At 35.6% G+C, this 18,357-nt stretch overlaps 1 protein-coding gene across 1 annotated transcript in view; it reads left to right on the forward strand.

Annotated features, from left to right (window-relative positions):
* Nucleotides 1–18,357, forward strand: part of SPEF2 (sperm flagellar 2) — a 209,458-nt gene that overhangs the window by 43,486 nt on the left and 147,615 nt on the right. Inside the window, exon 9 of the mRNA XM_012663396.1 lies at nucleotides 6,645–6,813. Coding sequence (XP_012518850.1) covers nucleotides 6,645–6,813 — 169 coding nt within the window. The remainder of the gene's footprint in view (nucleotides 1–6,644; nucleotides 6,814–18,357) is intronic.

The raw sequence follows: 18,357 nt of genomic DNA on the forward strand, positions 1-18,357 counted from the left end.
ATAATTTATTTGAAACACTTGGAACTTTATATAAGACTTGAATTATTCAAAGATTATTTTATTACTTGTTAAATCTATTTCTTTTCATTATACCTTGTTTCTAAAAGGAATCGACATATTTGTAAGGAAATATTTAAAAATACCAAAAAAGAAAATGCCAAAATAATAACAAAGGAAAATCCAAATTAAAGCAGGGAGTTAAGAACAAAGGATAAATTGAAAGACAGTTATATAGGCAGCAGTAGATTTGTCAGTAACTGCAACTGAGCTGCAAATTTGATCTGAGCTTCCTAGAAGCCGAAGCAAAAAAAGAAACAATCTGTTGCATGCTTTTCATTTTATGTTCTAGTTCTCAACAGAATACAAAATTTTCTTAGCACTCAGTTAAGAAAAATAGTTTTCTAATGTGATCTCACCTAACATACACTGAGTAGTCCAATGGACCTAGAGGAGAATGTCTTACAGCAAGGTCTTTTCAGCGAATGTAACATCTGGATTCAAAGACTTATTTCTTGTGTTGTCCTTTGCTGAAAACTAAAGGTTTAAGACACTACAGTATATCTCAGGGAAAGTACCTCCACAAATAGAAGGATAAGGCAATCCAGTTAAATTTGTATACCTCTCCAGTTACTCAGGTTGAAATCTTCTTAAGAATTCACAATGAAAGGAATGAAAGCCAGATTACCTGCAGGGTCAGAAAAAAAGAGGGAAAGCATCCCATTACACCTATACCTGATAAAGGCTTTCTCTACATCTCTATCCCCTACAGCCATATGTCTGGCCCACTATCATATAAAAATCTAACAAATGAAATAACACAATGATGAGGACTTTTGAAGATAAAACTAATAAGGTACAAGATTGAGAAAAAAAGAAATAAATAACACTAAGAAGTAAAAGTAATTAAAGAGGAATGTTTAAAAATACTTTTCAGATTGATATTAATTCAAAAGTTCAGAAATTATAAGAACAAAATTATAAGGAAACTAAACTAACATTGAGATGACACAGATGTTGGAATTGTCTGATAAAGATTTTAAGGCAGCTATGACAAAAATGTTTTAAAGAAAAATTACAAACATCCTTGGAAAAAATGAAGAAAATCTTATCAAAATTTAGTCACAGCAAAGAAATACAATATCAATGAGAATCAAGTGGAAATGTTAGAACTGAAAAATATAATCAAAATTAAAAGGTCAGTGGTTGAGCTCAGCAGCAGAATGAAGGGGACAGAGGAAAGGATCAGTGAACTAGAAAATAAAGCAATAGAAATTACCCTGTCTGGACAACATATAGAAAATAGACTGAAAAAAATTAACGGAGCTTCAAAGACCAGTCATTCATGTCATTGGAGTCCCAAAAGTAGAGAAGAAGGTGGGGCTGAAAAAGTACTCAGAGAAATAATGGCTGAAAATTTCCCAAATTTGCCAAGCAATATAATTCTATAAATTCAAAAATCTCAGCAAATCCTGAACAAGATAAGCCCAGAAAAATTCATGTAAAGATACATTATAATAAAATTTCTGAAAACTAATGAAAGAAAACAACATCTTGAAAGCACCCAGAGAACTACAGCTATAGCAGTTTACCTATAGGGGAAAAGTAATTGAGATGACAGAGGATTTCTCACCAGAAACCATGGAGAACAAAAGGAAGTGGCATAATATTTTTCAAATACTGAAAGAAATAAACTCTCAACACAGAATCCTACACAAGGTGAAAATGTCCTTCAGGACTGAAGAGGAAATCTAATGTTGTTAGATGATGATAACTAAGAAAATTTGTTGCCAACATACCTACCCTAAAAAGAATGGCTAAAGGGAAGTTCTCTAAACAGAAAGAAATGATTTTAAGAAAAGGAACCTCAGAGGAGGGGTGTGGAACAAGATGACTGAATAGAAACCTCCAGAGATCATCCCTCTGTGTGAACACCAAGTCAACGACTATCCATGCAAGCAAGCACTTTCAAAGAAAGGAACCTTGGAATATCAGAAAAGAAGAAAGAACATGATAAGCAAAAATATGAGTAAGTACAATAGGATTTCCTTCTTTTCTTGTGAAAGCAATTTGACAGTTGAAGCAAAAATTATAACACTTTCTGATATAATTCTAAATTATGTAGAGGAAATATTTAAGAATTATAAATGGGCAAAGGTAAAGGGACCTAAAGGGTGGTAAAATTTCTATACTTGAACTGGTAAAATGATGACATCAATGGATGGGATAAATTATGTATGTATAATATAAAGCCTAGCATAACTGAATAACTTTTACAAAAAGATACACTCAAAAACACTATAGATAATTCAAAGGGGAATTCTAAAAAATAGTTATTTATCCCATAGGAAGGCAGGAAAATGAAATAGAAACAAACAAACAAACAAACAAACAAAAACCAGAAAGAACAGAAAACAGAAATGAAATGAAAGACTTAAGCTCTAACATATCAATAATTGGAAGAGTAGATTAAAAATATGACCAAACTACATGCTGTCTACAAGAAACTCACCTCAGATAAAACGATATATGCATGTTGAAGGTAAAAGGATGGAAAAAGATTTATCAGGCAAACATTAATCAAAGGAAAGCAAATGAAATACTTAGGTATAAACCTAACAAAATATGTGCAGGATTTATATGAAGGAAACTATAAAACACTGACAAAAATAATAAAAATCAAAGATGATCTAAATACATGTACAGACATGCTGTGTTCATGGATTGGAAAATTCAATAAAGATGTCAGTTTTTTCCAAGTTAATATAGAAGTTTAATCAATGCCTATCAAAAGCCCAGAAATATTTTTGGTAGATACAGACAAAATTATTTTAAAATTTACATGAAAATGCAAAGTAACTAGCACAGCTAAAACAATTTTGAAAAGAAATATTTATTGGGAGGAATCAGTCTACCCAATTTCATGACTTACGATACAGCTACAGTAATCAAGACTGTGTGGTATTGGCAGAAGGATAGACACATAGATCAATGGAACAGAATGGAGAACTCAGAAGTCGATCCACACAAAAATGCTCAATTGATTATTGCAAAGGTGCAAAAGCAATTTGATGAAGGAAAGACAGCCTTTTTTACAAATGGTGCTGGAGCACTTGGGTATCCATAGGGAAGAAATAATTTTTTTAAAAAAAGAGAATCTTTAATTGTTATACCTTATATAAAAATTAACTCATTGCCACGGCACTCTAGCCTGGGCAACAGAGCGAGACTCTGTCTCAAAAAAAAAAAAAAAAAAAAATTAACTCATAATAAATCATGGACTTAAATATAAAACATAAAACCATAAAACTTTTAAAAAAAACAGGAGAAAATCTTTGGGTTCTATGACCAGGTAGAGAGTTCTTAGACTTGACACCAAAAGCATGATCCATAAAAGGAAAGTTTGACAAACTGGACTTCATTAAAATTAGAAACTTTTGCTCTGCAAGAGATAAAAGCTGATAGATTGAACTTCTCAAAATTAAAACCTTTTGCTTTGAAAAAGATGAAAAGACATACAAAGTGGGAGAAAATATTTGCAAACTACATATCCTACAAAGGATGAAGTAACCTCTAGGATAGATCAAATATTTTTAAAACTCAACAATGAAAAAATCCAATCAGAAAATGGACAAAAGATGTGAAAACACATTTCACTGAAGAGAATATACTAATGACAAATATGCACATGAAAAAAGTTTTTGCCATCGGCCATTAGACAAATTCAAATTGAAACCACAGTGATATATCAGTACGCACCTATAAGAATGGCTAAAATTTTCAAACTAATGAAAACACCAAGCGTGGATAAGGATACAGAGAAAATCACTCATTCATTGCTGGTGAGAAGGTAAAATGGTACAGCCTCTCTGGAAAACAGTGTGTCAGTTTCTCAAAAAGTTGAATATACAACTCTCATACTACTTGGCAATTATACTTCTGGGCATTTACCCTAGAGAAATTAAGACTTATGTTCACACAAAAATGGTTGAATGTTTATAGCTTAAAACTTTTAACAATCCACATGTTCTTCAGTGGACAATGGCTAAACTGTGGAACATCTATACCATGGATTATTGCTAAGCAATAAAAAAGAATAAACATGCCACAACGTGGATGGATCTCCAGATAATTATGCTGAATGAAAAAAAGCCAATCCCAAAAGTTTACATGCTGTGTGATTCCATTTACATAACGTGTGTGAAATGACAAGATTATAGAAACTGAGAACAGATTAGCAATTGCCAGAGGCTAAAGAGAGGGTAAGGGTGAGAGGGAAGTGAGTGTGGCTATAAAGGGCAAGATGACGGGTTTTGTGTTTGTGGGAATAGCCATGTTCTGTATCTTGACTGTATCAATGTCAATATCCTGGTTGTGATATTGTACTATAGTTTTGCAAGAAGTTACAGTTGGGGGACACTAGGTAAAGGGTACATGGATCTCTCCTCATTTTTTCTTACAACTTCATGTGAATCTACAATTATCTCAAAATAGAAAGTTTAATTTAAAAAATCAAAGTATGTTTAAATAGCAATAGAATAACATACAAGTAGCATAAATGATTCATAGAGACTACTGGGCTAAAGCAGACCATGTAGCTTGACTTTTCAGGACAAGTTATTTAAAGTAAGAAAAGCTCATTCTGAAATGGAAAGTGGCTGAGCAGCAGTGGTTCACACCTCTAATCCAAGCACTTTGGGAGGCTGAGATGAGAGGACTGCTCGAGGCCAGGAGTTTGAAACCAGCCTGAGTGAGACCCCTTCTCTACAAAAAATAGAAAAATTAGCCAGGTGTGGTGGTGCACGCCTGCAGTCCCAGCTACTCAGGATGCTGAGGCAGGAGGATCGCCTGAGCCCAGGAGTTTGAGGTTGCTGTGAGCTATGATGACACCACGGCACTCTAGCCCAGGCAACAGACCAAGAGCCTGTCTCAAAAAGTAAATTATTTAATCAAATTAAATGAAGTAAAATGGAAAGTGTAGTACTACTTCTAAAACATCCCTTGTTTGATGTATTAGCGTTTCTCCCTCACTTGTTTTATTTTGAATTAATAATTGCTTCAGCAGCCCAGGCTGGTCTGAGGTGAGCTGATGAAATCTGGATCACTCAAGAAGAGAAAATGGAATAGCCAGCCTAAATGTATGCATGGAATCTTAGGAATTTCAGTTAATAAGAAAGGAACACATTCAGGGCCACAGAAGCCATAGCAGGTGATTTTCTTATTCCCAGAGTGCTGGGATTAAAGGCATGAGCCACTGTGCCTAGCCTAGACCAATATTCTTAAATATTAGAGAAGGTATTTAAAAAGTGTTCCTGCTTTTGCCATTTTATCTGTTTTTTTCCTTGCATCTTAAATGTGAAAAAAATTACAGTAAAGGTAAGATAGCTAACATTTTTTTTTTTAAATATATGGACTACTTTCAGTGAATTGCAATCATGAAGCCAAATAATCTCTACAAATGTTAAGGTAGAACCAGAAAGAGAATATTTAAAGTTTATAAGGAGGGTTTTAAAGCCCTGATACATGAAGGAGATAGAAAGAAGGGGGAAGAAATACCTGAATATGTGTAGAGTCAGGAGTTCTCCAAGACCCCTGACCACACAGTTGTTTAAACAGGAAAGGTTGTTAGGTCTGTACGCATTACATAATAACTCCTCATTCCCCCTGCCACCAGCCCCTGATATCTCTATTATACTTTATGTCTCTCTGAATTTGTCTGTTCTAAGTGCCTAATATAAATAGAATCATACAATATTTGTCCTTTTGTGTCTGGCTTATTTCACTTAGCATAATGTCATCAAGGTTCATCCATGTTGTAGCATGTATTAGAGTGAAATATACTAATTTTTAAGTTGTAATTTCAAATTCTGGTCTGTTTGTAGAGAAATGCATCTGAATCATATTTGGCTCTTTCTTTCCTTTGCTCATTTTGTTCCTCTTGGAACAATTTTCCTGTCACTCTGTCCTAGTTGCCTCATAGGCATTCTTTCGGCTTCAGCTTAGCAGTTGTTTCTTCAAAGAGACCTTCCTTAGACCAAGTTAAGTTGAGTCAAGCTGTTATACTTTCCCATTGTATGTTCTCATTTAACACTTTTATTTATTTGTACAATTATTTTTACCCTTTCTTTCTCAGAGTCTAGTATTTGAGGCCTAAAATTCCACTTGCTATTATATCCTTAATGGTTAGTAAAATATCCAGAACTTATGTTTGAATGAATGAACATTACTTCATTCCACTGGTTCATAACAGAACAATGTATCTAAAAATACTCAGCAGAATCAGAACACTTAGGTTCTTTAATTCCCAGCTCTGATATCAACTGAATGTGCAACCTTAGGAAATCATTTAAATGCTCTAGTATCAGTGTCCTCCTGGGCAAAATGAACAGACTAAATGCTTTTCAAGGCCCCTTTAAGATAACAGTTAGTTTACATACTTATAAATAATTTGCAACAGAAAAATATGATACATATTGGTCTGATTGTCATTGCACATGTGGTAACCTTTAAAATTATTTTTCAGTAATTATTTCTATTTAAATTTGATGAAAGTGAGTTAATTACATAAATATAATACAGATACTAAGGTTTAAAGTATATATTTGACTAACCATTGACTCATCTCTACCTTTTTGTTTTTGCAATAGTATGATACCATATAAGTTTATGCATGATTGGAAGGAACTGTTTTTTAATGGGAAGCCCATATATGAACAAGCCTCTGTTAAGCCGCTACCTGCTAACCCCTCAGCAGAACAACTTGTAGAACTGGAGAAAAGGGACTTGCTAGATAGCAATGATTTTGAAGAATATAAGGTACATACTGATATGAAATAATTAAAATGCTACATAATAAATTCTTTTTCTTTAACATTAATTTTGTGATATTATTTCATTTCTGTTAATAAAAATAGATATTTTATATTTGTGTTTTTCCTTGATTTAATTTATATTTATAGTACTAACTTTTAGATACCTATTCATAATCTATTATCTGTTATTCCCAGTAATATTAGAAGAGTGGTCTGAAAAAAAAATCAAACATAATACAGTGTATGGACAGATAGATTTCAGGATTTTAAAAATGCTTTAATTTATTCATTAGCGTTTTTCATTGTATGAGCTGTCTACCTTTGCTTCAAAAACCATTGTTAAAAGGTATTTCTTTAGCAGTTGATCTAAATAGTATATTGTTTTTGCAGGCAAAATGGAAGAGGAGGAGAGCTAGGTTTTATGAGTAGCATAGATTCAAACAATTTTTTTCAAAGATTGAGAAAAAGAAGTATTTGGTTCTAACTATGCTTTTAAAAGAGCTGTCAGAAAGATTTTGTGATTAGATAGACCAGAGTTACATTATTGACACTGCCAACTACTAACTGTGTGACCTTAGGTGACCAATCCCTTAAGTGCTGAGACTCAGTTTTTCAGTTTATGAAAAGGGAATAATAATATACTTACCTCATTTTGTTGTTATGAAACTGATTTAAGATAATACGTGTTGAACACTTACCTAAGTACACTGCATGTTGAGCACAAGTAAAACATTTAAATTTCTTTCCTTACAACCCAGTTCTCCACACCCTACTCCATCTCACTCTTAGAAATAAAGATATAACAACAATAGCTCTTGGATAGAAGTTTTGGGGAGATCAGCACCAATGGAATGAAAAAATGAGGCTTTTTATTATCAGAAATATTATTGAATGAGTTCCAGAAGGGGAGTAAGTACAACATGAGAAATCAGTGGAAAAATGAATTGACCCAATTATTTGCTGATATATAGTAAATACTCAATAAATGTTTGTTGGAAGGATGAGTGAATAAAATGAATGAATTACAATGAACAAGAAAAGTATAAAATAACACTAATATGTAAATATTATAAGAAGATAAGCTTATGGTTAAAAGATAAAGAAACAATATGAGATTATGAGAAACCAAATGTCCACCATATTTCAATTGAATAAATCTGTATTTGTAGCACTAAGAGAATTATTATTAACATATACTAAGGACTGACTAGGACCTTAAAGGATTTATGTGTATATTTATCTTGTATGGTTGCAAAGTATACTAGATCTAGTAGTATATCAGTAAAAAATATAATGCCACGTACTAAAATGTTTTGACAATATCAAACTATGTTAAGGTATTTCTTTCCGTTGTAAATTAAGAGTGATTTTATTTGACAAACTTTGCTGGTTCATTGAATATTTACTTCTAAACTACTTCTTAAACAGCTCAATTTACTTTGTTCTTGTTGGTATCATAAATCAGGAGACCTGGGAGGTTGCAGCTTAGCAAAGATTTGTCTTTTAACTATTTTTCTTGTGTGGGAAACGGTTACCACAGGAACATGCTTGTCTTACCCACATCCTGAAGCAGCTGGTGCATCTCCACTGCAGGAAATTGTAAACTTTTGTTAGGAGTTTGTAAAAGTCTAGCAATTCACTTTATTTTGTATATCACCTTTGCTGTTTTTCTAGAAATAAAAATTACTTCAGGATTTCTGATATGTGTTTATAGGCTCTGTTTGACTCCATAATAGAAAGTATGTCATATACAAGTTTTAGGAGATACTGTAACCTATTCTATTATAATTCCCTATTTTTAGATTTTTTTTTTGTCTTTTCAAGAACTTGTCCTAAATATTTCTGTATACAAGTAAAACATAAATGTTTCAAATTGTGAACTATATTCTCTGGCTTAAATAGTCTATCATAAGAGACAGAGCCACAATGCATCCTGGCTTAGCTGAAAGAAACAATTGCACACATTTGTTATTGTTGAATTTGTTCAGGATTTTTAATGCTTTAGGTAAATATGTAACTTAGAAAATAATCTTCAAAAAATTTATATCCTTAGAATACTTTATTGATGCTCATACCAGTCACCCTTAAAGAACTGACAGCTCCCGGTTTTGAGTCTATGCCTTTTTTTTGTGTGTATAAATTTATGGAGTACAAGTATAATAAATATTGCACAGTAGTGAAGTCAGGGCTTTTAGTCTGTACATCATTAGAGTAACGTACATTGTACCCATTAAGTAATTTATCATTATCTACCCTCCTCCCACACCTCTACCCTCCACTGTCTATCATTCTACACTCTACTTCCATGTGTACACATTATTTATCTTCTACTTGTAAGTGAGAACATGAGGTATTTGTCTTTCTGTGTCTGAGTTGTTTCACTTAAGATAATGGTCTCCAGTTCTATCCATGTTGTTAAAGAAAATTATTTCATTCTTTTTAATAGCTGAATAGTAAATAATTGTGTATATATATTACACTTTCTTTATCTAATCATCCACTGATAGACACTTAGGTCGATTCCATATCTTTGCTATTGTGAATAGCACTGTGATAAAAGAGGGCAGGTATCTTTTTGATGTAATGATTTTTCCTTTGAGTAGATACCCAGATTGTTGGATCAAATGACAGGTCTATTTTTAGCTCTTTGAGAAATCTCCATACTGATTTCCATAGAGGTTTTACTAATTTACATTCCCATCAACACTGTGTAAGTGTTCCCTTTTCTCTGCTTTCTCGCTAATATCTTTTTTTTTAATCTTTTTAATGATATCCAAACTGATTGGTGTCAGATGATATCTCATTGTAGTTGCAAATGGCATTTCTCTGATAATTAGTGATGTTGAACATTTTTTGGTCTTCTTTTGAAAAATGTCTATTCATGTCCTTAGCCCACTTTTTAATGGGATTATTTCTTTTTTGTTGTTGTTAAGTAGTTTGAGTTTCTTGTAAACTCTGGATATTAGTCCCCTGTCAGATGTATAGTTTGCAAATATTTTCTCCCGTTCCATAGGTTGTCTGTTCACTCTGCTGCTTTTTTTTTTTTTTTTTTGCTGTACAGAGCTTTTTACTTTAATTAAGTCCCTTTTGTCTATTTGTATTTTTGTTGCCTATGCTTTTGAGGTCTTAGTCATGAATTCCTTGCCTAGACCAATGTCCAGAAGAGTTTTCCATAGCTTTTCTTCTAGTACTTTTATAGTTTCAAGTCTTTAATTCAAATCTTTAATCCATCTCGAGTTGATTTCTGTGTATGGTGAGAGTTAGGGGTCCAGTTTCATTCTTCTGCACATGGTAATCCAATTTTCTCAGTACCATTTATTGAATAGGGTGTCATTTCCTCAGTGTATGTTCTTGTTGACTTTGTCAAAGATCACTTGGCTATAAGTCTGTGGCTTTATTTCTAGGTTCTCTTTTCTGTACCATTAATCTATGTGTCCATTTTTATACCAATACCATGCTGTTTTGTTTACTATGCCCTTATAGTATGATTTGAAGTCAGGTAATATGATGCCTCCATTTTTGTTCTTTTTGCTTAGAATCGCTTTGGCTATTTGGACCCTTTTTTGTTCCATCTGACATTGGGAATTGTTTTTTTCTAATTCTGTGAAAAATGTTGTTGGTATTATGATAGGCATTTCATTGAATCTATATATTGCTTTGGACAGTATGGTCATTTTAACAATATTAATTCTTCCAATTCACGAGCATGGGATGTTTTTTCATTTGTTTATGTCCTCTATAATTTCTTTTATCAATGATTTATAGTTTTCCTTGTAGAGATCTTTCACCTCATTGGTTGAATATATTCCTAGGTGTTTTTTTGGTGGGGGTGGGGGTTGTTTGCTTTTTGGTTTTGGGTTTGTTTGTTTTTTTTTTTTTTTGGTAGCTATTGTTCTTGGCTAAATCATTACTGATGTATAGAAATGCCACTGATTTTCGTACATTGATTTTGCATCTTCAAACTTTACTGAATTCACTGATCAATCTATGAGTTTTTGGTGGAATCTTTAGGGTTTTCTAGTATACGATCATACCATCTACAAACAAAGATAATTTAACTTCCTCTTTTCCAATTTGGATGCCTTTTATTTTTTTCTCTTTCCTGATTGTTCTGGCTAGGACTTCCAGTGCTTCAATGACTAAGAGTGCTAAAAGTGGGCATCTTTGTCTTGTTCCTCTAAAGGGAATGCTTTCAGATTTTCTCCATTAAGTATGATGTTTGCTATGAGTTTATTGTATATGGCCTTTGTTATTTTATTTTGAGGTATGTGCCTTCTATGCAGAGTTTGTTGAGGATTTTTATCATGAAAGGATGCTGAACTTTATCAAATGATTTTTCTGCATCTATTGAAATGATCATGTGGTTTTTTTCCTCAGTTCTGTTTCTGTGATATATCACATTTATTAAATGCATATGTTGAACCATCCTTGGGGCTGTGAGCAGTCTACTCACATCCTGGTCTCATAGCAGGGTGCTGGGGACCATCCTAAGGATGCATGGAAGCACCTGGTCTACCCTCTCCCTTCTTAGAATGGCACAACAGCAGCAGCCACATCTGTATATCCCTTGTATATAGGCTCTCAGAATGGTGCCAAGCTGAAGCTATCCTAGGCTCAGATGCCTATAGGATTCTCTACAATCTCTAGGCAACTTCCTATGTTAGGCCAGAGGCCTGCCTGGGTTCAGGGGTTTTCCTGTAACTAAGATTGTAAAAGCCCATTTCAGAGTGTGGAGCTCTGGGGTTTTTTCTCTTAACCTGTTTGTCAGCATCTAGGAATTTCTTCCAGATTCCAGCCAGTAAGTAGATACTAACATTTTAAACAGATCATCAAGGAGAGAACGCTAAGCCAGGAGGCCCAGCTCCTCTAGTGCATCTGCCATCACAGTGCCATGCAGCAGCCAGTGGTTGTCTGTTATGCAGTGGACTCCTGCTGGTGAACCTCAAACTCCCCCAAATGCAAGTCCTTTCTATGGGTCTTACTGACAAATGAGTCACAATTCACAGCATTGCTTTTTTACATGAGCTGCTTCCTAGAAGTTATCTATTGAATGAGTTTGAGATACTAAAATTTGGTGTTCATAAACTAAAATTAGCTCATGGCTATGGTTTCCTGAAGAGTACAATTTTTCTAAGAAGTCTCTGTCACAAAGCACTTAACATTTGCAGAGTTCTACTGTGCATGCGCACAACCAAGTTAGAATTCCTAAATTTGGAGGAAGGATGTTTCTTTTACGGCACATCATCCATGTTGTTTAAGTTGTTCATGATTTTTAATTTTTGTTATTTTTGTTTTTAATGAAAAATTACTATTTAAGTTTATGATCAGTTGAGTTTGTTGTGGTTATTGGACTAACCCTACAGTGTGTGTTGTAATGTGCATTTTTATCAACATCATTTTTGGCTTATGATTTTCCACTAACTGGACTTTTAAGATGTATTTGTGTATGTTATGGTTTAACATTCATACTCCTGTCACTACAGCACATGTATACATACTCACACCAAAATTCCTTTGTACAGTGATATTTATTACCAATAGGTCTTTTACCATTGAAGAATATGAATATGGGAATAAATGGGCCATGGAGTTGTCTGTCTTCCTAAGTAAGTTTCATGTGACTTGTTTGATCCAAAGACTCTAGACATCATCCCCTTCTTACTCTGCAACTCTTACTCAGTCTTTGGTATTGATCCCAGTGACTTTCTGGACTCATATTCTGACAGTAGACTCTCTTCTCTAGCTTAGCTTTTGCTTTGTTCCTTGACTTCCCAGTGACTGATCCAATCTTCATAGTTTATTATTTAATCACTTCCTTTATAGGCAGAATGTCAACCTGAAGTCTGTACCACTCAAGTGACATCACTGGATAACTGACCCAAGCACAGTGATAGATTTTAGTAGAAGGATGTTAAGGGCATATGGATAGATCATTAATTTTTTTTTATGTTTAAAAGATATACATGGTGAAGGTCAGCTCAGGCTGCCATAATAAAACACCATAGACTGGTGGCTTAAACAACAGGAATTTATTTCTCACAGTTCTAGAGACTAGGCAGTCCAAGATCAAGGTGCTAGTCAATTTGGTTTCCCAGTAAGGGCTCTCTTCCTGGCTTACAGATGGCTACCTTCTCACTGTGTCCTCACAGGGCAGAGAGCAAGTGAGTTCTGGTCTCTCTTTCTCTCCATATAAGAACACTAATCCCATGATGGGGGCCTCACCTTCATGACCTCATCTAAACCTAATTACCTCTCAAAGGCTTAGCCTCCACATATTAGGGTTTCAACATATGAATTTGGGGACAGAACACAAATTTCAGCCCATAATACATGCATTTATTCAGGACACTTAACAAAATGTCTCAAAATGGAAACTTACTAATCAGGTATAGGAACTCTTAATTTCAGATGAAATTGATTGTTTCATGACCTCTTTTGTCCCTTTCTAAGAAAGAAGTCTTAATTTAATGCCTTATCTTTTGACTATGAGGATAATTCCAATGACGAATCTGAGCATTAAATTTGTTTTAATTAGCAATTTTAAATAAAAATGCAGAGAATATCATTGTGAAGCACTGGAGGGCCCTGAAAGATAAGATGTTTATATCTTTTATTTTCAGATATGCAGGAATGCAGCTGACCTTTAAGTAGCCAGAGTAAACAGTTGCTGACATGACGGAAGCTAAGATATTCTATGACGCTATTATAACCATAAAAATTCCGCTTGTCATTGTACACTCCTTTGGATTAAGACATCAGCACTTCCTAAAATACAGACATTTCCCAAGATAGGCAACAAGAATCATGATCAGCCTCCAAAATAGAAAAAATTTGGGAAAGAAGTTTGATGCTGAAAGGAATATTCCCACTATATTTCCAGTTTAGTTTCTAAGCATGTGCATTTCATAGCTACTGTTTCTCCTCCTTTAACTCCCTAAATTCCTTCAGTAATGGTTAGACTATTTGGCTGGCTGTTTTTTAGGCTAAGCCTCATTGTGTCTTGGTGGGGTGACCAGTATGCCCAGAATTCTTATTCATGATAATCAAGCATACTGATTGAAAACATCAAAGGGAGCTATGGTTGCCAAGAAATAAGGCTAATTCTAACTGTTGTGGACCAAGGATTTCAGAGGACTGGAGTAGGTTTGGTAGAGGTCTAGTACTTGTATCTAAGGGTTATAGGGAATGGAAGGAGAGCTTGGATCATGGGAAGGATATTTGGCTTCAAATTACTACCATTCAAAATAGGCTAAGTTAACTTGGGAGCCATGGTAGGAATAGTTGAATTAAGGCGTCAGATTCAAGGCATTAGACCAGAATTGAGAAATGGTTTACAAAGCCAAAATATTGGCGCCCAGATAAAAGTGGAATGGAATAGGAGGTGAGAAGGGCAGAGCCAAAGAGAGGAGTCCTAGATGACTGACATGAATAAGGTTAGAGTGAGTGTTTGCCAGTCATTGTTTGCTCTTGATCACATAGATTAGGAAGAAGCCAACCCTTTTCCAGGCTCCCTTTTATCTGGGGCCAGGCAAGACAGAGGATGGTCAAGGCTTTTCTGGGCTTCCTACCACTGATTTTCTGGTTTGTCCTCTACCTCCTTTGGCAACTACAGGAGAAAGTCTACTTTCTCTTGCAATCAATTGCTCAGAAATCCCACCTAGTATTTTAGAGCAGGCTATAAGGGTTTAAACTCTAAAGCTGTGTCTTGGCAGATAAATATAGCAAGAACACAATGGGATTGATAATCTTGAGAAACTTGAATTGATCCAAAAAAGTCTTAGAATTTTGGTATGGAGTGGATATGTTGGGCTGAAGACCAGAAATTCTCCTACCTGAAAACCCCCACCCCACTGCTCCTGTCCAGTGCCCAGGGCCTGTCAGCCATATTCTTTGGTACAATGAATCTATAGTAATCTTTGACACATTGGTCAGTGCCACCTCTAAGCTTTTTGTGGGGGATGCTTTATACCTCTTTGAAGTATCAACCTTAGCAGTGAAAAAAAAGATAATAGAGAGGGGTTGTAGTGGTCATTACTATAGAAGAGGGTATTCCATGTAGAAAAATTCTGTGTGAATTTTGTAGTTACAAGATAGGTAATTGCATAGTGCCTACATATTTTGTGACATCAGAAAAATTCCAACCAATTCTGTCTGTCTGACCATCCCTGGCAGGGCAATAGCAGTAGACAGGTAAATTCAGATGTAGAAGTTTCTGGAAAAGTTTCTTTGAGCAGAAGGACCATATAAATTACTATAGAAGAGTGAGGTAGACTACCACCTCCCTGATGAATAGAGCATAGTTTGAGCAGTAAGGAAAAGCATTTGCTGTTTTTATAAGGACAGCCACCACCACAATTGTCTGGTGCCTCCAGCACAGGGATTGATCTGCTATGAAGTCTAGTATGATGCTGTTCCCAGGACACTCAGGGGTCAGGAGAAATGTGGTAGTCCTAGAGTCTTATTTTTCTGGTTATTTGACCCAGGCAATTGTGCTTTGAAAAGCACTGGACTGCTGTAAGTCTCAGTATGCCACATTTAACACCTTGGAAGGGCCATAGTGGTTTCTAGGGCAGAGAATGGAAGGAGTAGGAATCTGCAATTTGGGATGACTAGCTACTTTTTCACTGATCTCCTAAGTGAGTCACTTTCAGCACATCTGGAATCAGAGTGCTAAGCAGAAACCTCTACCCATCGTTTGCATCTGATTGGTCACTGAATTCCAGCAGCACTAAACTATAAGTTTTCAAGAGAGAGGATCTCACAGACTGACTTAGTCTTGGTTACTCTGGTATTCAGACTTGGAGTCAGCCCAGTGATTCTGGCTGCTTGATATATAAGTAATTTGTAGCTCAAAGTTTCTGAAGAAGAAACCTGCCACTATTCACTGTTGAGCTTTCTGAACTTCTGAACATATTACAAGCTGGAGTGAACGGATTGCATAGCAAGGTGCCAGGCTCCTGCAAGGGTGGGCCTGTAGACATCAGCAGTGATCTTTGTCACATGCTGGATAATTGACCACAGCCAATTTGAATTTCCCTTCAACAGTAAGAATAAGGTAGATGGAGTCTATTGCCCTGAATCTTCTTTTGCAATAGCCTAGAATTAAGTGTGAGTGTTTCATCCCACTAGATAAGGGCAGATTAGGAAAGGCTACTGCTGGAACAGAAGTGATCAAATTACTGAGTAAAAGCCATTGTTGGATCAAGACCAGTTTTTAGATTTCCTGATTAACCATAGGATAGATTAACAGACAAGGCTATCCCACAATTCTGCTTCTAGCCAGAACAAGGGCTCCATATGACAGATGAAATATAGCTAACCTCTGCCTTTCCCCTGTTACCATGGGCTATGTTTGCATTTCCCAACAATAGATATGACCTTCTCTCTGGAGGTGCACACACTCTGCCAATGTCAGTGAAAGATAGACACCCCCACCCCCCTGGCTGCTCTGGAACCTAAAGGCCAGAGTGTCTGGCAGAAGGATGTGGCCAAGTAGCTAACCATACTCTAACCTGACTGCAGGTCAAGTGACTTAACAAGGCTACCAGGCTCATTCAACAGCATCAATTCATCTTTTAAAGTTGTTCTGAGACCCTCTGGAAACTAGGCCCCAACACAGAGCCCATTCTGTGACAGCTCCTAGATAAGAAGTCAGAATTCATCTGCACATCAGCTAATCACCCTCTCCTCTCTGCCTCCTTGTCAAAGACAGTACATGGCAGCATCAGTCTTTTCCATTCGAACCTGGCTATCAAATAGGTCCCATGTGGTGTTCAAGAAACCCTATGGGGATGCCAGGTTAGATGAGCAGAACTCCCCTTCAGGGAAGATATATTACCACCCCTTTCTGCTTCTCCTAAGAATCCTGGTAGTTGTCATAAATTTTTAAATCTACATCAAATTCAGGCAGTTCCTCTAGATTTCCTCTGGATTTTTAGGTGGTAAGAGGAGAGAAACCCTGGAAAGAGATGACAAAGAACAGAAGTCTAAAAGTTAAAGTTTTACCTTATTACTTTTCTGTGGAGTATGGCTTTTTTCGAGTGCCATTTTCCTCAGGCACAATAACTAGAATATAGCCACTAGATTTTTCATGTTATTGTTTCAATAGGTGTATTTCTACACTATATTGTTCCCTCTGGCTGAAGATCAGAATAGACCTAGCCAGAAGGTCAACCAGGAAATTGAGTGCCAGGGGTTGAATTCTCAGAACTGGAACCAAGATGGTCAAGATAGTTTCCCTGAAGTGGCCAGAAACCAAGAGACACAGTGGGATTAAGCCAAGTCCTTTGAGCATGCTAATGATCAAAACTGAGATTGGGTGAGAACCAGACTAGAAATGAAAATGAAGCTGGCAGGTTGGAAGTTAGGCAGAACTGGAACAGAACAGTACTCAAAGGCTTGGAAGCAAAGTGAGGAGGCTCTAGGCAATTGCCACAAACAGAGCTGGAATGTCTGTAGGTTGCTTTTATTATCTGCCAGTCATGTGGTACCTAGTTGGATCAAACTAGTCTAGGAGACCCAAGGCAAATACCCAGTTAGGAATATGAAATTAACAAGGTCACAAGCAGCTTCTGCCATAGAGCAGATCTTACCTGCCCATTCACATGGGCTGCTTTTATCCCATCCAGGATCCTGGACTCAGCTCAGGTGCTTGGACTTTTAGGATCTGCCAGTTCCTGACTATGTTAGAACGGACATCTCTCCTGCCTAGTTTTTTGGCATCTTTCAGGCTACTTTTTTGAATTTCTGACTAGCTCTGATCTATTGCTACCTATGTTTGGATGTGACAGATCTCTTTTTACCAAACTATGTTTCCAACCACAGGGTTTATGGCAACGTGAATATAGTCAATATTCTTAAGGGATTTTTTTCCCTGAGTGATGTTACCTATTTATTTTAAGTGATTTGGGGATATTTCTATGTTAAAAATGAATACTTATCATTCATCTTTACTTTAAGATAAAACTTCAGGAAACTGAAATATTTTAATTCCCTTTTACTTTTCAAGATGGCATTATAATATCCCTCTTCTCCCTGTTAAGTCTCTGGAACAGTTTCTTAATAAGTTCCAAATTTATAAATTGTTTTTCATTTATTATTGCATTTTAAGTGAGATGCTTTTTGCTGACTTGAGAAGAGAAGCCTTAATTTAATGGAGATAGTGTCTCAAAATCATGCTACAGGCAGTTACTTCTAGATATGCTTCCTGTATAAGCTGATTTCATGCATAGTGTGTGGATTCTAGCTAGGTAGCTAGCTTCTATCCATGAAGATGACACTTTTTGATCTAGTTCCTAGTTTAGGGTTGGGTTTTGACTGTTTATCTTATTTGAGGACCTAAATCATCTTTGTATAATACTTAGTCAGAATAAAAGTTAATGTCAATGTATTTATTCATTTATTCGGTTTACATATATTGAGCCTATCTTATTGATTGATTCATTCATTCAGTAAATAAATATTTATTGAATGCCTACTTGTTCTAGCACTGTTATAGGTATTGGGGATATAAAGTTGATTAAGGTAGAGATTCTTCCCCCCCAGTGCT

Source organism: Propithecus coquereli, unplaced genomic scaffold (assembly GCF_000956105.1).
Source record: "Propithecus coquereli isolate 6110/MARCELLA unplaced genomic scaffold, Pcoq_1.0 Scaffold809, whole genome shotgun sequence".
Classification (NCBI taxonomy): domain Eukaryota; kingdom Metazoa; phylum Chordata; class Mammalia; order Primates; family Indriidae; genus Propithecus; species Propithecus coquereli.